Below are 25,288 nucleotides of genomic sequence, written 5' to 3'. Positions count from 1 at the left end.
CCCCGTAAGATCATGCCAACACCCGCGGCATTAGGATTCTGTTGGACAGACCCATCAACGTTGAGTTTTGCCCAGCCGGACATCGGCAAAACCCAGCGCTTGAAGAGCTTAGGGGCTGTCGGCTGGCAAGGAAGCTTGTGCTGAAAATCAAACACAGGTTGCTTACCTTTCACAACGTCCATCAGCGGGTTCAGTTTTAAGTTGAACAAGGATGACATATAGCTGTCCAGGAACCTGCAAGAACCTTCAGTATTTGGCAGAGGCTTCCCATGCGTAGCTTCATTGCGAGCAAACCAGTCGCGCCATAACAACATCAGCACAAAGGCACACATCTCCTTGTCCATGGCATCAAGGCAAGCCTGAAGCCAACAGGAGCGGGGTTGGCGAAGACAGAGGTCGTACGGTAGCCGCCAAACCAGCCGCATCTCCTCCCAAAGCTGACGAGCATGCGGACATAAATGCCTATGACCTCCATACCTCTTCGTTTCTTATTCTCCTCTGTTGCCAGTGCATTATTGGCAGCCTTCCAAGCAAAAATCTTGACTTTAGGTGGAGCTATGCAGGTCCAGATTTTATTCCAACATGGATCAGATCCATCAGGGTGAGAACTCGTAGCAGTACGATCATTAGTAAGCTTGGAGGAGTCAACACCCAACCGATAAGCACTACGAACAGAAAACGAGCCCATCTTCTCAGGGTGCCATGCAAGAAAATCAGGAGCAAGTCTTGGCGAAGTTTTTATACGGAGGATTGCGTCACTGTCAGCCGGAAGAAAGATCCGACGGACCAACTCCTGTCTCCATCCGCCATTCTCATCAAGAAGATCAGAAACCCACCAAAGTCTGCAACGACCCTGGTTGCTTACGACCTTCAAAGCCATATGGCGAGGAATCCAATTATCGCGCCAAATACGGATATGGCGGCCATTACCGACACGCCATATAATGCCTTTCTTCAGAAGCTCCAGGCCATAAGAAATTGCAGACCAAGTCGACGAGGGGTTCCCAGTAAAAACTGTATCGATGAGGTTGCCGTTTGGATAGTACTTCGCCTTAAGCATCCTCGCACACAAGCTATCCGGACACTGCAACAATCTCCAAGCTTGACGGGCAAGAAGAGCCTGGTTAAAAATACGCATATCTCTGAAACCAAGTCCTCCTTCAGCCTTCCTTCTAATCATCCACGGCCAACCCATCCAGTGAGCTTTACGCTTGCCATTCTCCGACCCCCACCAAAAATTCCGAACGAGTTTGGTAAGGTCCTCGCAAACTGAAGCCGGGAGCTTGAAGACGCCCATGACATAAGTCGGAATCGCCTGAGCAACTGCTTTGATCATTACTTTCTTGCCTCCTTGGGACAGTTGACTGTCACCCCACTGCAGAATTCTCTTACTGAGACGTTCTTGAAGATTAACAAACTTCCCCTTATGCATCCGGCCCTCAGGAGTAGGAAGGCCCAGGTACTTCGAGCCAAACCCATCCTGCTCCACATGTAAAATTCCTTTCACCGTGGCTTGCAACTCAAGAGGGCAATCAGTACTAAAAAGGATGGAGCACTTCGTGGGGTTTATCAACTGACATGTTCCCCTTGCATACATATTGAGCACCTGCTCAATCCGAAGGGCTTGGTCCTCACCTGCCTTGAACAAGAGAAGAGTATCATCGGCGAACAAGAGGTGAGATATTCCGGGTGCCCTCCTGCAAACCTAGATCGGAGATATCCTACCATTATTAACTTCATCTTGTAGGAGATCGGATAATCCATCAGCCACAAAAAGGAACAGGAAGAAAGATAACGGATCGCCCTGACGTAGGCCTCGTGAAGGAGAAAATGCTTCCAATAAGGCTCCATTAAATTTAACCGAGTATCTCACCGTGGTAACACAAGTCATAATCCATTGTATCCACCGGCGAGAGAAGCCCATCTTATGCATTGCTTTCTCCAAGAAGACCCAATTCACCCTATCATAGGCCTTGGACAAATCCAACTTATAAACACACCACGCATTATCAGCTGTCGTACCATGCTCCATATAATGAAGGCACTCAAAAGGCAATAAGTGCATTGTCGGTGATCATGCGGCCCGGCACAAAGGCACTTTGATTTTCAGAAATAATTTCTCCCAATAATGGCCTCAACCTGTTAACAAGACATTTAGAGACAATCTTGTAAAGCACATTGCACAAGCTAATAGGCCGGTAATCCTTCAACTCCTTCGGATCATCCGTCTTGGGAATAAGGACAATAGATGTATTATTAACGCCCTCAGGCATAATCCCAGTCTGAAAAAAGAGCTTGACAGCATGGGTAACTTCCTCCCTCAAGACTTCCCAATTCCTTTGGTAAAATCTGGACGGAAAACCATCCGGGCCAGGAGTTTTAAGCGGACCAATTTGGAAAAGGGCATTGGCAATTTCCTCATTAGTGAACTCCGCACACAGAGCAACATTCATTTCATCCGATATACACTGATTGAGCTGGCCAACTATCGGAGTAGCATCAAGGGAGATATCTCCTAAGAAAATATTCTGAAAGTACTCGGCAGCCATGCCTTCCAAAACCTCTCTCTCCTGCTGTACAACACCCGCCGAATCAATGAGTTGAGAAATTTTATTCTTTCAGGCACGCCAAACAGCTTTACGATGAAAAACTTTTGTGTTGCGATCCCCATCTTTTAGCCAATTAACACGCGACTGTTGCAACCAAAGCATCTCCTCCCGATATAGCAATTCATTCATGGCATCCGTGGCTTGCCTGATCACCCCCTGGTCCGCCCCGGAAGACAAGAGGGATTCCAGATTCTTCCTCGCTTTATCCAGTTCACGGACGACATTGCCAAAATGTTTCTTGCTCCATTTCTGCAAACAAGTCATAATCTTCCCCAGCACCTTGCTAATTTCCTCGAGATCTTCCTTCGCACCAGCTTGCAGCCATTCAGAAGCAATTCGCTCGTGGAAGCCGTTTGCCCGCTCCCACATGATTTCATAGTTCGCCGAGCGGCCACCGGGCGAGCGAACTTCCTGTGCTAAGGACAAGAGAATAGGGCAATGGTCAGAACATGGAGAAACAAGATGAACAACACGAGCACCAGAATAAATATCACGCCAGCTCTCATCAGCCACCGCTCGATCCAACCTCACTTTCACTTTGTATTTCCTTCGTGCTTATTATCATAGGTGAAAGGCAACCCATGAAATCCAAGATCTTTCAACTCACACATCATCAAACAATCACGAAAGGCAGCCATCTGGTGCTCATCCCGCTGACACGCAGAGAAGTGTTCATACTGCCATAACGCTTCATTAAAATCACCAATAACAACCCAGGGAAGCTGAGACGAGGCTTTTAGATCACATAACTTTGCCCACATCCCAGCACGGTTCTCCACTCGTGGTTCACCATAAACAAAGGTAGCATGCCAAAGAGGAGCAGAGGCGAAAACACGAACATACGCATCAATATATCTTTCATTTATATCTTTGATATCAAAACACAGACTCTCATGCCAAAACAAAGCTAAACCACCACTGTAACCCACACTATCCGAACCAGCAAATCCTTTTAGACCTAATCTGTTGCATAGGCGCCGCATACGGTCTCTTCTCTGCCTAGTCTCACACAAAAACACAATCTAAGGTTTGTGCGCCTGAACCAACGCACACAAATCAGGAACTGTCGCAGCACCCCCCCCCCCCCACCGCGATAGTTCCTGGCGGGACGCATCTAGCGTACCCGTCAGGTGACCGAGAGCCCCAGGGTCGGTCGCTTCCTTGTCATCCTCACGCACCATATTATTTCCTTCCAACAGCAAAAACGCATTACTGACCCCCGGCGACATCTTGCCTCTCTGCCTCTTCAGTGGAGTGCTTGACTGGTTTCCATCCCCGGTAGGCACCACCGGCAAGGTAGGAGGAGGTGCATGCTCATCTGTGTCATTAGCCGTCCTCTTGCCCAGAATAGACGAGTTCATAATTGTATCTATAGAGCCACCAAAAGAAACATGTGAATTAATATGTTTAATCGGAGAGATCATCTCAGAGCTGCCAAGGGATTCTTGCGACAGATGGCGCATAGTACTGCTCTGACCTGCCCGAAACTGAACCCCAGCATTAAAAACCTGCCCGGCCTTACCATTTAGTGTTACCTGGAACTTCTGCAACCTATCTGCAAGCTCCTGATCATCCGTCGACGGCCTCATATTCTCATCTCCATCCTCATCATTAGCTGTGTTTGCCTGCTCAACAGGGGTACCCGAGCGATCCTTCTGCTTGCTCATCGACGAGCTGACACTACCAGTCAACCGAAACAGCTCCTTGAGGGTAGACGCTCCATCAGCACAAACAAATCCAGCTCGGTGATCTGCCGACTTGAATGGGGAGCATCGCAGTTGGCCATAGCTTAAGTTCAGCGAGGGCACACCTGCCAACTCTCTCTCACACTCATCCTTCTTGTGACTGATCAGCCCTCAATGAGAACAAAACAAAGGAGCTCTCTCATACTTCAGCGTGTACTTACGGATCTGATTGGTGCCCTTACCTTTAATCTCCAAGTGTTCCTGTAGAGGTCTCGCCACCGGCCACTCAATCCGGACACGCAGAAATTAATGTTTGCTCCTACCATCCGCCCCCACGTCCACTTCCCGTACCCTCCCAAGCAGACCGCCGAAGGCGCGACCAACTTTCTCAGTTTGCATACCAAACTGCAGTCCCAATATACGAACCCACATCGGCACAAATTTCAGAGGTACATCATCAACACAGTCATTACTATTAAGAGCCACCACTAAAAGAGCTTCCTTCTTGTGCAACCATGGTCCTCCACGCAAAACATGGCGGTAGCCTCCTTCAGCTTCAAAGGTAGTATGAAACGGCGATCATCCAACTTCTGGAATTGCATATCTGCTCTAAGCTGCCACATGGTGTGCATCTCATCAAATAGACGCCCCATAATCGGAATCTTTGTGGAATAATATCGAGCTAAGATCGTCCATTGGTGCTGCATCTCCTCTTCCAGCCCCTCTATATCCATCTCAAACACGCCAGAGTCAGGGTTAGGGTTGCCTCCATGCAAGAGGTCCTCAGGCTCCACCTGCATTGCCGGTTCCTCCTCTTCTACCCGCGGGAGATGCCCGTTTCCTGGCTGAACCAGCACCAGAGCACGATCGCTAGCCTCCATAGTTCCGCCTTGTGTCGCCGCCGGCAGCACACCCTCCTTATCCGAACTCATCGCCAACGCCTGCGCAACCATGATCGCTGTGTCAACATCCGGCTTCGGGTGGGTAGGTCTCTCAACGAGTCCCCCTTTTTTGCCCCCACCATCTGTTGATGCCATTGATCTAGAACAGCAGGAAGAAGACTCGCCGGGATCGAAGGCAAAAGCAAGCGCCAATTGGAAACGTTGTGAGATCTCGCAGCCGCACCCGTGTGGATTTATAGCACTAATTGCCCCCGCCTCCACCTCGTACTCGATAAGGACACAGCGACCTGCATCCGCACGAGTCGATGGGATCGAGGAAGTCGTAACCGGATCGGAGACGAACTCCATCCAACCTTGCAAAACCAGATCAGATCGATCTAGAGCCGCCGCCCCCAAGTCGCCTCGGAGTCGCCAGAGCCCTAACCGAAAACCAAGAGAGAGATTAAAAAAAACGCATAGAGGTGTGCGGCACGTCATTCTGACGTACTGAAACAAGATGGGAATTTAGAGGCGCCGTACGGACAGTGCAACATGTAGTTTACCACTAACCTCATGCGCTTGTGAAGCATCTAATTCTAACCTGGATAGGCTTGTTGCACCGTGGCAAACTTTTTTTTTTGACACGGCACCGTGGCAAACCTTATCAACTTTTATTTTTTGTGGGCGGACAACATTCGCGAGCTCCGGCTGGAACTCAAAATGGCCGTGAACTTGATAATGGGCCGGAATCGTGGAGGACGGTTGTCGAAAAGACCAGACCTTCAACTGGGCCGCACTTGGGTCTACTTCTGTGAAATCACTTCGAGTCCCGGCCCATTCACCGCCTTGCTTAACTCATACCCCTTTTTTCAATTCATCCAATCCAATGTTCCATCCCGCCACGTTCTCGTCGCCGTCTCCGGCAAAATCACGAGTAAACTAGACAAAGATCTTGGCAAAGTCACAAGCTGTGTCCAGTGATCCTCACGCGCTATGCCCTAAACAAATCCACGCCGACGCCCGTAGAGGCTTGCACATCGCGTTCGCGTCGCCGGTCTCCGCTCCCATTTATACCGCCTCGATCGCCGGCCGATCAGCCAGCCATCCCCCGCAACTCATAACACAGCAAACAGAAATCCAAACCAACTTAATTTGCGCTTTGCAATGGCGAGAGCGCGAGGGCTGTGCTGCCTGGTGGCGCCGAAGAAGCCATCATCGGCGGGCGACGCCGCCCGTGCAGTCCGCCGCAGCAGCGCGGCCTGCATCTGCTGCATCGGCCCGCACCACAGGCCGTCCGGCGGAAGCAGCTGCGTGCCATGCCTCGCTACCGGGGCCGATGAACACGGCAGCAGCAGCGCGCGCACGCCTCTCACCAGCTGCTGCGGCACCGGCGCCGGGGACGCCGGACGCGTGCGCAGCGGCACCCCCAAGACGCCGCGCACGCTCACCGCGAGGCGCCTCTGCTGCGGCGTCGCCCGGCGCCGCGCCCCGGCCCGCCGCCTCGCCACGCCCGCGCCGGCACCGGCACCGGCACCTGCACCTGCGCCGCCTGCTGCTGCGGCTCCGCGGACCCCGTCGACGCCGATCGGGCGGACGCAGCGCGTGTGCTGCGTCACCAGCAGTGTCCCCAGCGCGAACAAGACCGGCGCGCGGCGCCGCTGGCTCAGCGCCGGCCGCAAGGCGGCAGCCGTCGTGGGCGGCGCCGCAGCCCCTCTGCGTGGCGGCACCGACAACAACAACAGCAGCAGCACGCGTGTGGTTGCGGAGGCCGTGGAGCCGGCGGCGGGGGGCAAGGAAGAAGCGGAGTCGTCGGCGTGCTCCAAGGACTCGGAGTACGCGCTGCTGTGCAGGGTGGGGTTCGCGCGGGAGGACGTGGCCGCGGTCACCATCCAGGCCTACTTCAGAGCCCACCTGGTACGAAATTCACCAACTTGTTGCTCAATTTGCTTCGATGGACGCTTACGAATTTGCAGTATCTGAGCTATGTTTTTGGGGGGTTTTGGTTGCAGGCTCGGAGGGCGTTCAGGGCGCTGCGGAGCCTGGTGAGGCTGCAGGCGGTGGCGCGGGGCGCGTACGTGCGGCGGCAGGCGGAGGTGGCCGTGCACTGCATGCAGGCCATGGCCAGGCTGCAGGCGCGGGTGCGCGCAAGGCAGCAGACGATGCATCTCCCCAAGCCCAAACCCAAGCACGAGCCCGAGGAGAAGCAAAAGCTCTTGCGGCAGCAAAGCTGATCCAACGTCGTGTCTGTGCACCCACGACACGATTCGGGTGTCCGGACTCGGGAGCGACCGACCGGGGCGCGTACAGAGTCAGTCAAGCTTAAATTGTTTCGCATGCATATGTGCTTGCCTGTTGTGATATGTGATCCGACCTTGCTTGGGGTTTGTACGTCTGCTATTTGTTTTTGTTTTTTTTGTGTGTGTCCTTGCTTTCCTGTTGTGGGAGTTTCTTTACTTGTGCAAGATTAAAACTGCAGTATCAAAATGTTTCTAATTCACAAAATCAGACGTTCATCTTTGAGAAGAAATCCAAACTCCATTCTCGGACACAACAACAGAAAACATGACCTTTTCAATTCCATCAAGAGAGACGGTCGAAACGTTTATTACACCACACAACTTAACGTCATCAACATTAGCGATGGAAATCTAAAGCAGTAGCACGACTCAATTTCAAACAAAGCACACAACGTGCCCTCGGGCAAACGGACTTTGTCACCTCGAAGAAACACTCGAAGGAAAAACAGAGGAAGGCAAAACGTATACGTACGCATCGACGCATTCTCAAACCCCGAATTTCTTACTCGATCCTCCGGCCGTCTCGTCAGTACCGCACGTCGCTGGAGCTGGACGACCAGCTCTGGTAGTTGGTGGCCTGCTGCAGCAGCTGCTCCTGCCCCTCGCCTGGGTAGGAATCGCGCTGTCGGTACGGGTAGTTGTTGCCTTGCTGCCATAGGAACCGGTCCTGCTGCGCGGCGTCGCCATTGCCGGCGGCGCTGGCGGGCGGGCGCTGCAGGCTCTTAACGTAGGTCCATGACTCGCGGCGTGAGACCTGGTCCCACCAGCGGCTGACGTTCCTGCGGCGCTCGAACATGCGGCGGGAGCGCGGGTCGGAGGCGAGCCGGTCGGCGTTGGGCAGGTGCGAGAGGTCGGCGATGGTGAACTTGTCCCCGGCCAGGTACGCCGCCTCCTCCAGCCGCTGCTCGTAGATGTCCAGCAGCTTCTCCAGCTCCCTCTGGCTCTTCTCGAAAAGCCGCCGCATCTCCTCCTCCTTCGCCTTGTCCATGCTGGGCGCGGCTAGGCCCACGCGCTTCGTCAACGTCGGCCCGTTGTTGCTGCTGGCCACGACGCCACCGGCATTGGCATTGGGCATGGGGAGGGGCAGGAGGGCGAGGCTGTAGACCATCTCGGCGCTGGGCACGTCGAAGCTCTGGGCCTCCGTCTGGAGCCACTGCTCGATGGACGCGCGCTCCAGGGCGCCCGTGCCGATCAGGTCCGGGTTCCCCTGCTTCGCGTACTTGTGCGAGATGTGCCGCAGGATGCCCCTCGACTCTGCAACCCATTACATCCATCAGTCAATGACATTCAAAATCTACACGATTCGGACCTCCATTGTCGACCATGGATCATGGATGCTTTGCTTACCGGAGAGGGTGAGGTTGTCGTCCTCGAAGGTGAGAGCCTCGCCGCGGGGCTGGAGCTTGAGGTACTGGGGCATGCGCTGCGGGCCGCGGTAGGCGTCCACGCGGATCAGCTGGAACTCCACGTCCTTCTCGAACAGGCACATCAGCACCCGGGCCACCTCCGCCGACGTCGGCGACCCGAAAACCTTCACGCTCGCCATTGCTGCTACCTACGGAGCTTAGCTTAAGTGGATTGTTGCAGATGTGTGCGTGCTGCTTGGAATGGGATTGGTCATAGGTTGCCATTGTCCCTTGTATATAGTTGCCAAAGGGAGCATGAAATGCTTTGCTTCTCGACGGGTAAAACTAAAGCTGAAAAATCAAAGGGAAACCAAAGAGCTAAAGACCAAAGCGTGATCAGGGATTGGATACCAAAGGGAAAGGGGAAGAAGGCTTAATTTCTGTGACAAGATTGTCCTGTGTCATGGCTCATGGCATGATTACACCCAGGAGCAACACGGTGAGGATTTCTCTACTTTAACAAAAGACTGGGCATCTGCGCAAGATCTGAAGGTTTCATTTCAGAAGAGGGAGGAGAGGAGAAGAAATACAGAAAAAATAAATAAACATAAGATTAACGAGGAAAAGCGACTTTGGATTGAGCATCCATTTGTTCAAGTAAGTTATATACTCCCTCCGCCCCAAAATAAGTGACGTGGAATTATATATAAGAATCTATACAATTCTACGTCACTTATTTTGGTGGCTCCCTGTGATCTTGCCACGTGCGTTCTCTTGTTAACAAGCACTAATAGAGCGAACGGAAGTAGTAGGCCAGATGAAGGTGCAGTGTCACCATGTACATACCAAATTGAGATCACGACACGACGCATACAACCCACTTATATGAAAGCAGGAGGCAAAAGGACAGGATTTTGACAAAGAACGTGCATAGGGGCTTAGGGCTCGAACATTCACTCTCTAACCCTGCCGCACAACAAGTTGCCACTACCGCAGACTAAAATTGCCACTTACGCGGACTAAAAATTGTCACTGTCGCAGAACTAAAATTGCCCGACGACGGAAACGTGTTTGCTTCAGGATATGAAAGGGCGAACATTCACTCCTTAAAAATTCAGTTCGACAAAACATATATGGAGGATGTCTCGAGATGACATCAACAAGTCTACTTTTTAAACATAACATGGGAAGAAGAATGGCTATACCCCACACTCGGTTTTTTTTGCACTATGCCCTACCCTCCTTCCTATGCCCCACAGCCCACAAATACCCCAACCGACCGGGAACCAACTACAAATTATAATAAACAGAAATACATGATGTATACACAGATTATAGAGGCATACACTATTATAGTCATTCTAAATACATTCCTGTTTTTTTTAAATTTGTTAGTAGTTTTAGATTTCTTTTAGCCTTCTAAATACATTCCTTTTAAAAAAAAAGCTTCTTTTGGCCTTTTAAACGCTTTCATAGATTTTAGAAAATACGACATCGTATAGGCCGCCTACCACTGAAAGGATAATTCGCGTGAAATGAGATACATAGGGTGTCAAACCCGGTTTTATCCCTGGTGGGTTGGGAGTTCAACCAGCACCCTAACAATCCAACCAACGGTGGGTTCTCTTGCTATTGACAATTTAACTTTTTTTATCACACATTTATCTTCATAATTTTCTAATTCTAAAGGGCACCCTAACCATCCAACCAAGGGTATGTTAACGCTTTCATTAATCCTTGCATGGGGAAAATTCCTAAAGATACTAATCCTACAAATTTATTTTAATCAAACGAGCCCTTATTATGGGAGACGCAAGGGTACACATGAGTTTTTCCTAAAGACATTTGATTGACCGACGCAACTGTTTTTCAGTTTTTCTTCTTTCTTGTTACAGAAAACATTTCTATTTTTTAAGAAGAAATGCAGGAAGAACGTGACAAAATCATCCAATGCTTATCGTTCATTATTTTTAGAAAATTAATATTGTTCTTACCGTGATCCATCAAGTCAAACAAACTGCAAACGAACAAAAAGGCTCGTATTTCCTCCGTCCCATAATTCTTGTCAAAATATTATATGCAGAGGTTTTTTACAGTACCCTGGTACTCCCTAATAAGATATGGAGTACCAAGCAAATCCGACCATTGATTTAGAAAGGCATTTTAGGTATTTCTTCTCCTCCAAAAGATTAACTATTTCCTAATTGATCTAGATCTTGGATCATCCACCGCTGCCCCCAAATCACGCTTAGCCGCCAGCGTCTCGTCTCTCTCCCAACCAAGAACGATCAATGTATCGTGGCTTGCTTCACCGTGCCACGACCAAAACGGTAGAAATCCAAGCACTGATTTATGCTGGAACGCATGCATGAAAGCAATCACGTACGTATGAGCTCTGGTATCCTTCACATCCTATCAATCAATCAACGGCAGGTGGAGCGAACATCTGACAGCATGAGAGGCTGGCTTGAAGAACTAATTCGGTGCATCCCACGGCGTATCCCCCGTCGCAGGCGAATGCTGTGGCCCTTCCCTTGTTCCTCGTCGTTGTATCTCCGACGAGAACTGGACTCTAATTACGTTTTTACCCCTAAATACAAGGTACTCCTAATGTACTCTTAAGTTTTTTGAGGTGGTACTTCCTCACGCTCAAGTTGGAGTACCAACTAAACGCATCCGTTAGATTGAACGAAATGGAAGGCTCGTATTAATTCTGGGGTACTGTAAAAATGCTTTGTATGTATGTAGACATTTTTTAAGAATCGATACGTCTATATTTGGACAAATTTGAGACAAGAATTATGAAACGGAGAGAGTACACATTTTTATTTGCTCAACTGAAAAAGCAACCGATCGAGCAGTACACTTAACCCAGCCCAGCTAGCTGGGACAATGGCGTTACAAAAATGATAACTGAAGAGTAACATTACGATACACCAGAGCCAAAGGCTTCACATTATTTTAGCCGACACGACAAGGAACGAACGAACGAGCACAGACGAGATCGAATCGAAGGACGACCTTGACGACGAATTGACCAGAGTGTGAAGCCCGACGAAGACGAAGACGAAGCCGGCCGTCGCCGATCACTCGAAGGCGCCGGGGTGCTCGCTCTGCATCTTGACGACCTGCTTCCACGACTCGCGGCCGGAGATCTCGCCGTACCACCTGGCGACATTCCTCCTGGCGGTGAAGAGCTTCCTGCCCCTCTCGGAGCCGGCAATGTAGTGGGAGCTGGGCAGATGCGAGAGGTCGGCGAGGGTGAACTCGTCGCCGGCCAGGAACCGGCTCTTGGCCAGGATCTCGTCGTAGACGGCCAGGATCCGCTGCAGCTTGCGCTCGTTCTCCTGGACGCGGGCCTCGTCCGGGATGAATGCCATGCCGTGATCGGCCAGCTGCGGCGCGAAGGCCAGGTGGAAGACGAGCTCCGAGCTGGGCGCGTCGAAGCCCTGTGCCTCCGCCTGCAGCCACTGCTCGATGGATGCTCGCTCCAGGGACCCCGTCCCGTAGATGCCCCGGTTCCCGTCCTCCGGGAACTCCGTGCACACGTACCGGCATATGTCCCGTGAATCTGCATTTCGAGGTTCAAACGGATCATAAATGCAGGATTTGTAAGGACTCTGTTTTTAGCGATGTGCGAACGAGGATTGGATTGGGGATGCACTTACCGACAAGGGTTTTGTTGCCGTGCTTGAAAGTCACTTGCCCAGTGGGATCCTGCAGAGGCAAAGCAGGACAACAGTGAATTGGAGCAATTTTGGAACCAATGCAGCGTTACCAAGTTCCCGTTAGGCAATACGCACCCGTAGCTTGATGAACTCGGGGAGCTTGTGCTCCTTCTTGAAGGTGTCGATGCGGACGAGCTCGAACTCGAGGTTCTTCTCGAACAGGCAGGTCAGCACCCTCGCCACGTCCGTCGACGCCGGCTGCCCGAACACCTGCAGTCCCGCCGCCATTGCTCTCAAACTTGATCTTTCTTTCCACGGCTATGGATCGATCAGTACGTGTCGTCTCTGGTCTGCAGGTGATCAGTGAGCTTCTGATGGATTCACCGGCCGGCCGGAGCTCTTTTATAACCATGGAGCATTGTGCTTGCCTTGCCGCAGAGGATTTCGCAGGACGGCGAAAGGGAAAGCGGATCAAAGGTAAAGAGACCAGATGGATTCTTGCTTGCAGGCAGCGGCCATGCGAGCATGCATGTTGTCTCCCAAGGTGCATGGTGCATGATCCTTTATTAGCAATCCGGTACGCGCGTAACCAAGACGAAAGATGCTTTGTAGATTGAATTGGATATGGTAAAAGAAACAGGGGCTATATGCTAGTAGATCCTTGTACGGCCATAAGTGTCTGCCAAGCAAGGGATTAAGGTTGGCGAATTGGGGTTAAAGATGCATCATGACTCATGAGCCCTCGTGGATTAATTATGGCAGGGTGTCGATCAAACCGGCATCCTGAGTAAGATGTCAAATTAAAGATGGATCTGATGAACAGTAGCATGTGTCCGGAAGAAGTACAAGGAGACAGACAGCTGGAGTTAAATTTGAGCTTTCTGGGTTAACTGATGCGACGGCACGGAAACTCGACTGGGCCACAAACAGGCTAGCCCAATAGTTGGTATGGAGTACTCACTAGTGGCATCTTCTCCTCTAAAAGAAAGATAGTGGTATCTTCTAGCGTTGCAAATTGGCCAAACTTGTGTGGAGTGGCCAATGGGGACCGTAGCATTCAAATTCAGACCATTCTTATAAATTTAAATTATGGGAACATGTTGCGCAACTATGAAAACAGATACCGATACAGTTTTAATAACTGAAGTCCAATATATGCATAGCTGATTACTCGGCAGAGAGTTTGATTCATTCAGAAAAATCAGTAGTGTAGATCTTTAATTTCCTCCGACTTTCCAACCGTAAAATGTTTGTGACACAACCCATATTTTATTGTTCATATTGATGTTTCAATTTCAATCTCAAATGTGCGGACCAGTGGAGTACTTCCTCCGTCCCATATTAAGTGTCGAAATATTACATGTATCTAGACGCTTTTTAGATGTAGATACATCAATATTTGAACAAATTTGAAACACTTAACATGAGACGGAGGGAGTACTATTTAATAGATTGGCATGGAAACTTTGAGCGTTCCTGAGCTCCAGAGAAAAACTGGATATAGATTGGTCAAAAGTCTTCAACTCTTAATTTTGGGCCTAACTAAGCATTTGATCATTCAAATAAATCAAATTCAAATTGGTGGGATGCTATTGCGTGTGACATTACATTTTCAATAACAAAGGTAACACGTGAACTGCAGTGCAATGGGAAAGCAAGTACTTTTTTTTCAAGAATGCGACCCAGTGGACGCATCATCGATTAAAAAAAGAAATGTCCAGAAAGCCAGTTACAACACCACGGAGTGGCCAAGAGGCCAAGACGGCCGTACAACGCCAAAATGCTACACGATACAACCGCAACGCCACACGGATTACAACACATCATACAACAACAACGACAAGGACTCGCCTTGTATCGTCTCCCGACAAGAATGGCGAGGTGGCGATACACCGAGCTTCAAAGCCGCGTCACAACCGAAGAGGGAAACTTCTCGAGACCAACTCCAACTCCGGGAAGGCACAAGCTAACGCACCGCCTGCCCATAAGCGCCTAAGGTCGGTGAGAGAACGGCGGGACCGAACCTGACCAAAGGAGGCGTCGACCTAGAAGAAGCTTCGACGACGGCGTACATACCGCCCCGGAAGCCCAAGCTCCGAGCGGTGGCCGACAGACTCCAACTGTCGCACCAAGGACTCCACGAGTCACCTAGACGACGCCCCCAAGATGGGAACAACATGGGTGTGCCGCCGCCGCCTAATCCGAAGAGCAGATAAAGGATTTCTCCCGGTACTCGAGGCGGGGAAGAACGGGCAGCGCCATGACGACGCCTCCAAGGAGGTGACGGCGTCCGCGGGCGTCGCTGTCGTCAGCTTCACGCAGGGATTTCTCCCGACCCTGCCGTCAGCCTCGACACCCATCACGCAACAAGGAGCCGCCTTTTGGCCACATCGCCGTAGAGAAACGAGATCCACATCGTTGGAGGAGTAGGAGGCTGCGCACCATCTCACCACCACCGGGACGGGGGCTGGACGGTGAGGATCCAGCCCACCGCTGCCTGCCTGGCCTTCGGCACCACCACGGTGCAGGCACCCGCACATAAGGCTCCACGCGCACCTGGAGCAGCGTCAAGAACAGCAGGCCCATCCTGGACCAGATGGGCCTCGAGCGGGCTCGAAGTTCCCGACCGCCACCACAAGGGTGCCTCCGCCGCGGGGAGGCCACAGCCGCTCCTGCCGACGCCGTGCCGCGCTCGCCACCGGCCCTGCAGCACCACGCCGCCCAACTTGCCGGAGCACGCGCCACCGTCGCTAGATGGGGGGGCACGCCCGAAGGACCGCAGCCCCGACGAGCCCCAAACAAGGCCCCCTCGATGCAGGCAGCAGCAAACGTCGCCGGGGCCCAGCCCAGCACCGGATCCGGTGCCGACCTCCCTGGATCTGGCGCCTCCGCCACCGGAGCCGGCCCCGCAGGCCCCCAAGACACGCGCCGCCAGAGCGCCGCAGCCACTGGCCGCCCCGTCTGCGGCCACGCGCCTCGCCGCCGCGCTCCGCACCCCTTGCAGCAGCCCCGCGCGAGAGAGGAAAACGCTCCGCCGCCGCCTTCCCTGGGCGTGCGCGGCTTCGCCGGCACCCTCTCCGGCGGCGGCGGCGCAGGTGAGGGAGGGAGGAGGCCCCTAGGCCGGCGGCGGCTAGGGTTTCCCCCGTGTCTCCAGAGGAGGGCGACGCGGGGGTCCGTGAGGGAGAGATCGAGAGATTCGGAAAGCAAGTATATAGAACATCCAAATACAAGAAGATTTGTAAAGTAAAACTTCCTAAACATGAATTTAGTGATATGAAACTATAGATCGAGTTTCATTCTATTTTTCAAAGGACATATGTATAAACCAGACACACAAAATTGGCAGTCAGATAAATATTTTTATTTTTATTCAGTAGATATACACCATACACCAAGACAAAGAATTTGGAACGCGGATATCACAAGCTGGCCTCATATTATTTTGGTTCACAAGGCAATGTAGATGGTAGATTTGACAAACGACGGCAACACAAGTAGAAACCATGATGACAGAAGACAGGACAGTAGAAGCCAGATTGAGCTCTTCAAGATGAACTCGCCACTTTCTTGCAACAATTAAACCATTACTCGAACGCGCCAGGATGCTCCATCTGCATCTTGACAACCTGCTCCCATGCCTCGCGCCTTGAGATTTGGTCAAACCACCTAGCCACATTCTTCCTGGAAGTGAAAAGCTTCCTCCCTCTATCAGAATCCACAATGTATTGTGAGTCTGGTAGGTGGGAAAGATCAGCCAGGGTGAATTCATCGCCAGCCAGGTACTCATTCTTTGAGAGTATTTCATCGTAAACATTGAGGACTTGTTGAAGTTTCTTTTCATTTTCAGCAATAGCAGCATAGTCTTGAGGAATGTCCAGATGAGGAGCAAATGCCAGATGAAAGACAAGGGCGGAGCTGGGAGGGTTAAAGTTTTGTGCTTCTGCTTGTAGCCACTGTTCTATTGACGCCCGTTCCAGAGAACCAGTTCCGTAGAGGTTCCTGTTTCCCTCATTTGGGAACTGGGTACAGAGGTACCGGCAAATTGCCCGTGGATCTGCACAGAAGGTTCACATTGTCCTTTAGTCCTAGGAAAAAAAAAATGGTGGAACCAAGAATGCAAAGTGGTCTTTGTGAGTCCATGCTCTCCTTACCGACAAGAGTTTTGTTGCCATGTTTGAATGTAACTTGCCCACTCGGATCCTGCAAAAAGGATATAAAAGAAGAATAAAATAAAATTGACAGGAGTTTAAACTATCTCAAGACTTGAAACTGAATCAGAGTGATCAAAGCATTATACCCGCAGTTTAATAAACTCAGGAAGCTTGTGCTGTCTCTTGAATGTATCGATTCGGACAAGCTCAAACTCCAAATTCTTCTCAAAGAGGCATGTCAGAACCCTGGCAACATCGGTAGATGCTGGCTGACCAAACACTTGCAAGCCTGCTGCCATCCTCTGTTTTGGTTTGCTTGATCTCTTTGCCAAGCTATGAAATGGTGGCAAGGGATGGGAATAACAGGTTTTGTTGCAAGGTATTTAAAGAAACAAAAGGTGAAATTCCATACTTGCCTTGTTGCCTTGCACCACAGAGATGGAAAAGGGAAAGTGTAAAGAGAAAGGAGGAGTCTGGATTCTTGCTTGCAGCAATCATAGTGTCTCTAGTAGCAAACAAACCCTGCAAAATAGCAGTATTTATTTACAATCCAGTCTCTGATAACTTGAGTGGGGATAAAAAATAGAGCAGGTTTTGATGTTGCATGGAAGGTTTCCATCGATAACGAGAATTTGGCTAGGATAAGTCAGAAGATTGGCATCAAGTACCAGAAGTAACGAAGATTTGGTGACTTCTGTCAGGGTATAAGAATAATACTTGTTTACTAAAAACAATGCCGCTAGCATGGAGTTATATATAATCCAACCATTGATCTGAAGGAAGATAAAACAAAGGGTATCTCTCAATGTGCTTCGTTTGAAACCCAGTATTTCCTTTGATGGACGAACATAATTTGATTTATCAGGAGTAATGCATGTAAGGTGACAAGTTGAATTCATTTGCTTAAGTTGTCTAAAGCAGATTACTGATAATTGTATGAAGTGGAACAATAAGAGTGACAAAATGCATTAAATCAAGTAATAAACAGCATTACATTCTGAGCAATTGAAACCGTCATTAATTGTCTTGTATTTCCAGCCAGTAATGCCAGCAGCCTAACATAACAGAGAATTCTTTGAACATTTGCACTGCCTTAAATTTGACAGTATTCTATGAGAAAGCCAAATCCTCCGAACGGCAACTCATAATTTTTGTATCATATCAACCTCAATTCCAACACTGAATATGAGAATCTATGGATAACAAAAAATCATGATATGTTCACTCTTGTCCATATCTTATATGTGTATCACTCAGCTCCAAGATCAGCTTCAGACCAGAAAGTGTATTAACTTAAATTTCAACAGGTAGCTAGACTGCTAAAATAACGACCCATTGCAAGTAACAGGGTACCAACATGTGAATGGATATATGGAAAGCGGTAATTTATCAGTTTGCCCAATCGACTTGATGTGAGGAACATATCCAACCATGCACAGACTCAATAACACCACTAACATAGATAGCAGAATAATAAGTAGTACAGACAAGACCGAGTCTTTCACACTATTAACATTCAAAAGCAATGACAACGCAAAACAGAAATGTGACTAACTGCCATCAGAAGCTGCTCAAGTAGATTTAGAGGGCCGTGGTACACTCTGCATCTCAACAACTTTCTTCCACGAAGGACGAACTGAGACTTCATCCCACCATCTCGCCAGATTCTTTCTCTCGGTGATCAGCCCCGCCTTGTTGGTCTTGCTCACCAGGAGATCGGTATTAGGCATGTGCACAAGGTCTGCAAGGCTGAACTCGTCGCCTGCAAAATACTGGCTCTCCCCCAGCCGCTGCTCATACACGTCAAGCACCTTTGCAAGCTTCGCTTCATTCTGCTCGACCACAGCTATGTCAGTGGCCCTACCCATAAGTGGTGCAAATGTGAGCTGGAATGCGATCGCCAAGCTCGGCGGGTTAAACGCCTGGCCTTCAGACTCTATCCATTGCTCAATGGCAGCACGGCCTACCGCCCCATCTTCTTCCCGGCCTAGGAGACTCCGGTTACCACGGTCAGCGTACTGGTCGCAGATGTAACGGCAAATGGCCCTTGACTCTGCCAAAGATGAACCACACAATTTGGTGAACACAAACGAGCAGTAACACAGATCTCTTGCTTTTCATTCACATTCAAGTAGTAGCACACACAGACACACAGTCATCCACACATATGCTCATATGCACATGTCAACACTAGAATTTACTCTGAATTCACAAACTGAATATATTTACTGATGCAAATGCATGCAGATCCAAAGAAACTTTTCCATCTATGAATGAATAACATTTGCAATTGAGAAGAAGCAACAAGTAAACTGAATTTGTAACTGCAAAAGGAAGTGGAGGATAGGAGGGGGGCTGGTCAGTACCGAAGACTGTGGTGAGGTGGTCTTTGAAGGCGGGGACCTGGCCGAAGGGCTGGAGCTTGAGGAAGGAGGGGGACTTGTGCTCGCCCTTGGACATGTCCACCGGCTGGAGCTGGAAAGGCACGTCCTTCTCCAGGAGGCACGCCGCCACCCGCGCCACCGCCGGCGAGATCATCGGCCCGTACACCGTCACGGGCGCCGACATCGCCGCTCCTAAGGAGGACCTAGACGCAGGACTAGGAGGAAGCGGAAAAGATGGAGGACGGGTAGGAGTGAGATAGCAAGTGGCCACTTTACCCGTCGCTGGTCGGAGAAGAGTCGGATGCTGCCGCACAGCGACGGGCCACTGCCCATAATTGTTGCGTTGCATACTCCACTGTCCTGAGTTCTGACAGATTCTCTACGGTAAATTGCCCAAGAACAAGATTTATCATTAAAATCAGCAAATAAGTTCGTATACTTGTTCTGTGAGAATTGTTTGTGTGTTCTTATTTTGTGTTTTTCATCAGAAAACAACTGCAAAAAAAAAAATCCCACTTGTCTAATCATCAAAATCTGCTATTTGCAAAGTGCTCTACATAAAAAACTTAATTTAATTTATTTAATTTAAAATAATAATCTGAATATACCTTTTTCACGATAGCATCCACATAATTCAATTTAAATGCGTTCCCATACTCGCATGTTCAACACGAAATCTGTGCTTCCGTTTTTTTTTTGTCAAAAATGGTGCGGCAATGTTATGCTGCCATGAGACTTCAGTTAGTTAAGAACACTTCCGTTTGTGGCTATTTAACCAAAGACCCTTTTTGGGGGGTTCTTCATGTTGGTTGTTTAGAAGGAATGTTTTTCATGGAGGAGCATTCGTCATCTTAAGTGAGAAGCAAGGAACTCGCCCTTACATACCAAACTGATCCGTTAAGAAAGTACTAAGAATTAGATGGAACCTTAGAAGATACATACCAAACTGATCCGTTAAGAAAGTACTAAGAATTAGATGGAACCTTAGAAGATACACAAGACAAATGCCTGTGTCGAAAGAAATACAGCGTCCAGAATCTGAATACAACATACATAGCGTGATGTAACAACAAACAGATTGCCGTATACATACGCAACGGACACATGAGGAAAGATAACAGATTGTGAAAATATCATAACTAGTGGTACAACAAGAGACCAACACATGACTGATAAGAGCCTAGTGACCGTTTTCGGGCAGGCAAACATTGCACATGGCAGCAAGTAAGTTGCTGTGCTGCATTAATCTTCCGTGATGGTATCAGAATCAGATACTGGCTCACCATCAAGGCCATCGGAATCATCGTCGTCGTGCCGATACCAGTCAGAGGATGAGTCCCAGTATGCGGTCCCTAGTTCCTCGCCACCGCATGACATGTGTAAGAACGGCCGGCTTCGAACTAGGGCATCCACCATAATCCTGTTCAGGCTCCCTGTTAGTCCCAGCCATCTCAATCTTGGAAAGTATGGTTTCTTGAACCACCGCATTGCAAGTGGTGTGATGCCACAACAGTCGTAAAGATCCAGCAGCTGCAAGGTACTGCCATAGATTGCTCCATCAAACTGCATTGATGCAAGAGCCATCACAGATGCATCCCCTATTTTTGGATTCTCTCGCAACCGGAGTTCAGTAAGAGGAGTTCGGCTCCGTGCTATCAACATGATAGCATCATCAGTTAAACTTGGTATCCTTGAGAGATCCAAGACCTGTAGGCTCTGTTTGATGGAACCAGAAAACAACAAGGGTATGCAATCATTTGTTAGGTTTCGGCAACCCCTGAGAGATAAGGAAACTAGCGGGCATGTTCCGAGACCCAGATACTTCAATGCTTGATTAGTGATATCAGTTCCATCCAACAACAAAATGTGCAGCCTGGGAAGGCAGCTCAGAGCTCTTACAGCTTCATCACCCAGACTCTTGCAATCTCTAAGATCCAATACATTCAGATCCTTGTTGCATGACAGTCTCTCAATCCCAACATTAGTTAGTAAATTACACCATCTCAGACTCACATGTGTTAGGCAAAGGGAAGTAGCACCAATGTCATGGAAAACAAGATCCGTGAGATGGCTTCCATGGGAGACCCTGAGCTTATGAAGACCAGAACAGGAGTGGATGATAGCCCTAAAACCAGTGTCTGTTACACGGGAGAAACCACCAAGACAGATGCTCTCAAGATGTGAGCACTTTTCAGACATTAGCAGGATCCCCAGATCGTTTACTCGGCGGAAAGAGGTGGATAAAAACTCCAGGCTTCTAATGAGAGAAATATGCTTCAGCTTTCCCCTCAGATTGATCTGCTGAAGACCAGCATTGGTGAGATCTGATTCAGATGTAGGTTCCAAAATTGGAGCATCCTGGAGGTCCAGATGTGTCAATGATGGAAGTGCTGTTGATATGGACTCAATCAAATGGTCGGTAATGAAGTCAACCGAGAGGTACAATTTTTGAAGACTAGGAAAGAAAACTGGCGCCTTGATACAATCCATGGAGCGCTTCGACTCGATAGCCACAGTCAGAAGTGTAAGTAGCATTGACAATGGAATATAGCCGATTTCAAGAGAGGACAGGCCTTCAGAAGCAGATGACCACACATGCCCAAAATTGGGGTCATCAAACTTTGAGAAATCAAGTGCCAAACTGAGAGACTGCAAAGAATTTTTTTACATAAGTTAACAACTCAAACTTCCCAAGTAAATAGAAGGTAAATCGCACAACTGTTTGTAGGACCCATATAGCTATGGTCCATAGCAAAAACTCTCAAGGCTTCAGCATTGACTTAGGCTATATTTTGTATATTTAATCACTAATCAGATCATGCAATGGAAGTCAAGTCAACTATAAGGAGATAGCATAGTTGGTTTTAGTTAACTAATTCACTACTAAAAGCTCAGACTAGGCATGCACGATGTCTTCAATTAATGATACTAGCATGATTGAACAGAGATCAAAACCAATCCCGACCTACCTCCAAATTGGAACATCCACCAAGCAATGCCTCCAGATCAGAGAATCCCATGGCCAGGTCCCTACGCTCCGCAACGGAGTTGAGAGAAAGGACCCTACATCCAAGCAGAAGAAACATCTCTGAATAAGTCAACTTCACATTGCTCAACAGAACAGACGGATTTATACCGTGCCCCTTTCCATAACCAGAAGAGTTCTATCTAATACGCGCGCGTACAGGTACAGGTGCAAGCGCGGCGGCGAAAATCACCGTGCAGAGCAGAGGTAACAGAGCAGAGCAGGTCGGGGCGGGCGGGTGATGGTGGACGCACCTGAGATCCTGGCACGTGGCGCTGAGCTCGCGGAGCAGGCGGCCGCTGAGGTTGTCGCAGTTGAGGAGGGTGAGCTCGTGCAGGCCGGGGCGGGCGAGGCAGCCGACGGCGGCGTCCTCCAGCCTGGCGCAGTCGAGGCGGAGGCTCCTCAGGCTCGGGTTGCGCGGCATCAGCGGGCGGAGCAGGTCGTGCGTGAGCGCCACCTCCTGAAAACATCGACCAAAATCACAGAACAAACACGAAACGGAAGAACCGCGTCAGTTCGATCGATTCAACAACAACTCCTGCCGTGATCGGAGGGGAGTGCGAGTACGTACGAGGAGGTGGAAGGCGGGGAGGAAGGAGAGGGCGTGGGAGGCGCAGGAGCGGAGGCAGCGGCAGGCGGCGGAGGCGAGGAGGAGGGAGCGGACGTCGAGGCGGGAGAGAATGGTGGCGACGACGGCGGAGGGAAGCGCGAAGTCCATCGCCGGCGGCGGCGGAGGGGAGACGGGCTCGATCGGATCTGGCGGAGACATGGCGCTCGGTGGTGGATTGGGGTGGGCGTGGGGCGGTGGCCTGAATCTGATGACGGGGGGTGGAGGAGAGAGAGAAGAGAGAGGTGGCGGGTTTTGAGGAGTCCGAGTGAGGACAGGACCGTTGCTGCTTCGCGGAAGCTTCGTCTCGGATCGCGGTGGGTCCTTGCCCTCCCGCTGTTACGTGGGGCCATGCTGGTTTTATTAACTGGTGATATACTCTCTACGGAGTACTCCACGGTATACTACTCTATTTAATATTGTAAGTAGTTATTAATAATCTTTTATATAAACTTGGTCAACATTTAGAAATTTTAGAAAGAGGTTTCAGAGATTTTCTAATACTGGTATTCTTTTTTTTGAGCGAAATACTGGTATTCTTTTACGTGGAGAGAACATAATGAAAACATTTCGGGAGTGTAGGCCTTAAAAACAGAGGGATGCATCCAAGACCGGCCTCTCCAAGCTGCGATTCGGCCCCCCTAGGCCCAACTTAATTTTCTCCAGCAAACATTTGGGCCCCGAGACAAGTTGCGTGGTTGGGGTCCTGTGGGCTTGTGTTCTTTCAAACAAATAGCCCAATCGCGCTTACAACTCCCGTAGTACTTTACCGAGCCCGTTCGTAGCCACAGCCCACAGTAAACTTCAGTGCCGGCCGCATGGCTCAGCGACATCAGGCGAGCCGGAGGCTGCAGATACAGTAGCAGGGTCACGGCCTTTAGGCCAAGATCTGTTGTCGCCAAGTTTAATCTTCCGCGGAATGTTTTTGGGCCACGTCGAAGCTTAACTAGCCCAGGGTCGCAGAGATGAACATTGATCGTCGTCATCGCCACCGTCCGTCCGTCCGGCGACGACGCATTAAACGGCCGGACGAGGCAGGGGACCCAACGGCGGAGCCGGACGGCCGGCCGGTGCGTGCGCGTGCCTGCTAGCTGCAGCGTGCAGGCGCAAGAGATTCCCCACGCATTAACCCTTCCTCCGCCTGGCACGGACCCCCCTACTAGCCCGTAGTACTAGTACCAATCGACCCTCCTCCCCCCGTCGTGTTCTGCAAAAATGGACACGAAATTAGGGACGGAGCTAGCCAGGGACCATCCATATTCCATCGACCACACGGCGGGAGAGGAGGGTTTCGTCCTGCGGCTAGTCTCTTTTGTCTCGCCGTTTGCGTGCGCCTCCTCGGCTCGATGTGCCTACTGTACACCGTTGCTTGCATTGCATTGCAGGCAGCGAGCGAGGCTCGGCTAAATGTGCACACTGTTGTGTGGTTCCTGTAACTCCTGTTGCTGGGCTAGGCTAAGCCCACGGATACACACGGATGGGTATCAATATCATGGCCTACGTACGTTGTTGTGCAACTGTATGTTGGCTGTGATGGATGGACTTTGTACATGTTGTGCCCACTGGCCTGCGCTAGCTCCTGTTGGTTGCTTCTTTTTCTTTTTCGTACTACTATACGCACGTCGTACCGCTCGTTTTCGTGTAGAGCTAGCGCGGCAGCTTAGCTTTGCCTAGTGCACGTACGCTACAGCATTCATTTGGGCCTGGACTGGAATCACCCAGCCATAAATATATAACTTGCTCCCCTTCGAAAACCAAATTCCCACCAAATTCAGTACTCGATCGTCGATCCAGTGAGCTATCACAGCCACCAAATTCGATCCCACGTACTTCCTCCATCTAACAAAAGATGTCTCAAGTTTGTTAAAATTTGGATGTATCTAAACATGACTTAGTGTATAGATGCATTCAAATTTGGTCAAAATTGAGACATCTTTTGTTGGACGGAGTGAGTACATTTTTTCAGTGCAACCAGCATCACAAAAACATTTCAACAGGGAAGACGAGGACACACATGTTTCAAATGTTTGGTCAGAAGCTTCAAATATATATGTCTGGTTCATTCAGAAGAAAATCAGACAATTGATTAGCAGGCAGCTGTCTCTACGTACTCTCCAGAACATTAATTGTTCATCTTTAATCATGTGTCTAAATGCCACACACACCCAGCCTATGGACACATCTCACCATCAAATTTTCGAAATTCTCCGTCTTCACGTTGCTCTGCGATGGCACATGACATGCATGCAAGTTCGTGTCGTGCTTAAGTTAATGCCGTAAGCTGTACTGTAACCGACCCGTAGCTGTCGCCGGCCCGGCCCCCGCATGCAGATCAATTCAAAGCAGGCCGGCCCGGCCCGACCTCATTACTCCATGATACGAGTACTACTACTACTACTACTCATGGTCATCCCAGCTAGCTAGCGTCCGTCCGTTCCGTCTCAGAAAATCAAGCGAGCTCGAGCTTGCACGTCCCGATCGATCGATCGATGGCTCCGTATCCCACATTTATTCTCGCCCCCTACAACACGGTAGCATGCTCCTTTCCTCCCGCTCCTTCGTCTCCCCACCCATAAGCAATGCACTTATGGTGGCTACACGGCAGTACACACCCTCCGGTACGTGGTAAAAACAC

General features: G+C 49.9%; 6 protein-coding genes across 6 annotated transcripts; 1 reads left to right on the top strand and 5 right to left on the bottom strand.

The window, feature by feature from the left end:
• The first annotated feature begins 6,339 nt into the window (after positions 1 to 6,339).
• On the top strand, positions 6,340 to 7,672 carry LOC112270848 (protein IQ-DOMAIN 14-like). Its single transcript, XM_024459243.1, has 2 exons — positions 6,340 to 7,089; positions 7,185 to 7,672. Exons 1-2 carry the CDS (start codon positions 6,340 to 6,342, stop codon positions 7,404 to 7,406), a joined length of 972 nt encoding a protein of 323 aa, XP_024315011.1. The 3' UTR covers positions 7,407 to 7,672.
• Positions 7,673 to 7,731: 59 nt separating this feature from the next.
• LOC100821047 (glutathione S-transferase F10) lies at positions 7,732 to 9,099 on the bottom strand. Its single transcript, XM_003558826.4, has 2 exons — positions 8,820 to 9,099; positions 7,732 to 8,726 (listed from the first exon to the last, which is right to left on the bottom strand). The coding sequence occupies exons 1-2, from the start codon at positions 9,016 to 9,018 to the stop codon at positions 7,999 to 8,001; spliced, it is 927 nt and encodes a 308-aa protein (XP_003558874.1). The 5' UTR covers positions 9,019 to 9,099; the 3' UTR covers positions 7,732 to 7,998.
• A 2,668-nt stretch (positions 9,100 to 11,767) lies between these two features.
• LOC100846854 (glutathione S-transferase F8, chloroplastic) lies at positions 11,768 to 12,875 on the bottom strand. Its single transcript, XM_003558825.4, has 3 exons — positions 12,622 to 12,875; positions 12,487 to 12,535; positions 11,768 to 12,389 (listed from the first exon to the last, which is right to left on the bottom strand). Exons 1-3 carry the CDS (start codon positions 12,772 to 12,774, stop codon positions 11,905 to 11,907), a joined length of 687 nt encoding a protein of 228 aa, XP_003558873.1. The 5' UTR covers positions 12,775 to 12,875; the 3' UTR covers positions 11,768 to 11,904.
• Positions 12,876 to 15,825: 2,950 nt separating this feature from the next.
• Positions 15,826 to 17,142, bottom strand: LOC100846543 (glutathione S-transferase F10). The gene is made up of 3 exons (XM_003558824.4): positions 16,784 to 17,142; positions 16,638 to 16,686; positions 15,826 to 16,540 (listed from the first exon to the last, which is right to left on the bottom strand). Exons 1-3 carry the CDS (start codon positions 16,934 to 16,936, stop codon positions 16,071 to 16,073), a joined length of 672 nt encoding a protein of 223 aa, XP_003558872.1. The 5' UTR covers positions 16,937 to 17,142; the 3' UTR covers positions 15,826 to 16,070.
• An 837-nt stretch (positions 17,143 to 17,979) lies between these two features.
• Positions 17,980 to 19,322, bottom strand: LOC100846239 (glutathione S-transferase F11). Its single transcript, XM_003558823.4, has 2 exons — positions 19,004 to 19,322; positions 17,980 to 18,690 (listed from the first exon to the last, which is right to left on the bottom strand). The coding sequence occupies exons 1-2, from the start codon at positions 19,203 to 19,205 to the stop codon at positions 18,209 to 18,211; spliced, it is 684 nt and encodes a 227-aa protein (XP_003558871.1). The 5' UTR covers positions 19,206 to 19,322; the 3' UTR covers positions 17,980 to 18,208.
• Positions 19,323 to 19,975: 653 nt separating this feature from the next.
• LOC100845935 (F-box/LRR-repeat protein 10) lies at positions 19,976 to 22,892 on the bottom strand. The gene is made up of 4 exons (XM_003558822.4): positions 22,618 to 22,892; positions 22,301 to 22,506; positions 21,991 to 22,084; positions 19,976 to 21,670 (listed from the first exon to the last, which is right to left on the bottom strand). The coding sequence occupies exons 1-4, from the start codon at positions 22,813 to 22,815 to the stop codon at positions 20,264 to 20,266; spliced, it is 1,905 nt and encodes a 634-aa protein (XP_003558870.1). The 5' UTR covers positions 22,816 to 22,892; the 3' UTR covers positions 19,976 to 20,263.
• Positions 22,893 to 25,288: the final 2,396 nt, after the last annotated feature.

Source organism: Brachypodium distachyon, chromosome 1, assembly GCF_000005505.3.
Source record: "Brachypodium distachyon strain Bd21 chromosome 1, Brachypodium_distachyon_v3.0, whole genome shotgun sequence".
Lineage (NCBI taxonomy): Eukaryota > Viridiplantae > Streptophyta > Magnoliopsida > Poales > Poaceae > Brachypodium > Brachypodium distachyon.
This window is presented reverse-complemented; position numbering and strand designations above follow the sequence as displayed.

Bases quoted from the DNA above. Each gene is read 5' to 3' on its own strand.
- LOC112270848 (XM_024459243.1), top strand. From the start codon at position 6,340: ATGGCGAGAGCGCGAGGGCTGTGCTGCCTGGTGGCGCCGAAGAAGCCA. The intron at 7,090-7,184 runs GTACGAAATTCA...TTTTGGTTGCAG, and splicing joins CCTACTTCAGAGCCCACCTG to GCTCGGAGGGCGTTCAGGGC.
- LOC100821047 (XM_003558826.4), bottom strand. From the start codon at position 9,018: ATGGCGAGCGTGAAGGTTTTCGGGTCGCCGACGTCGGCGGAGGTGGCC. The intron at 8,727-8,819 runs GTAAGCAAAGCA...AATGGGTTGCAG, and splicing joins CGACAACCTCACCCTCTCCG to AGTCGAGGGGCATCCTGCGG.
- LOC100846854 (XM_003558825.4), bottom strand. From the start codon at position 12,774: ATGGCGGCGGGACTGCAGGTGTTCGGGCAGCCGGCGTCGACGGACGTG. The intron at 12,536-12,621 runs GTGCGTATTGCC...TTGCCTCTGCAG, and splicing joins CCGAGTTCATCAAGCTACGG to GATCCCACTGGGCAAGTGAC. The intron at 12,390-12,486 runs GTAAGTGCATCC...CTCGAAATGCAG, and splicing joins CGGCAACAAAACCCTTGTCG to ATTCACGGGACATATGCCGG.
- LOC100846543 (XM_003558824.4), bottom strand. From the start codon at position 16,936: ATGGCAGCAGGCTTGCAAGTGTTTGGTCAGCCAGCATCTACCGATGTT. The intron at 16,687-16,783 runs GTATAATGCTTT...TCCTTTTTGCAG, and splicing joins CTGAGTTTATTAAACTGCGG to GATCCGAGTGGGCAAGTTAC. The intron at 16,541-16,637 runs GTAAGGAGAGCA...CCTTCTGTGCAG, and splicing joins TGGCAACAAAACTCTTGTCG to ATCCACGGGCAATTTGCCGG.
- LOC100846239 (XM_003558823.4), bottom strand. From the start codon at position 19,205: ATGTCGGCGCCCGTGACGGTGTACGGGCCGATGATCTCGCCGGCGGTG. The intron at 18,691-19,003 runs GTACTGACCAGC...CATCTTTGGCAG, and splicing joins CCACCTCACCACAGTCTTCG to AGTCAAGGGCCATTTGCCGT.
- LOC100845935 (XM_003558822.4), bottom strand. From the start codon at position 22,815: ATGTCTCCGCCAGATCCGATCGAGCCCGTCTCCCCTCCGCCGCCGCCG. The intron at 22,507-22,617 runs GTACGTACTCGC...CGATGTTTTCAG, and splicing joins TCCCCGCCTTCCACCTCCTC to GAGGTGGCGCTCACGCACGA. The intron at 21,671-21,990 runs GTAGGTCGGGAT...AATTCTTTGCAG, and splicing joins GTGGATGTTCCAATTTGGAG to TCTCTCAGTTTGGCACTTGA.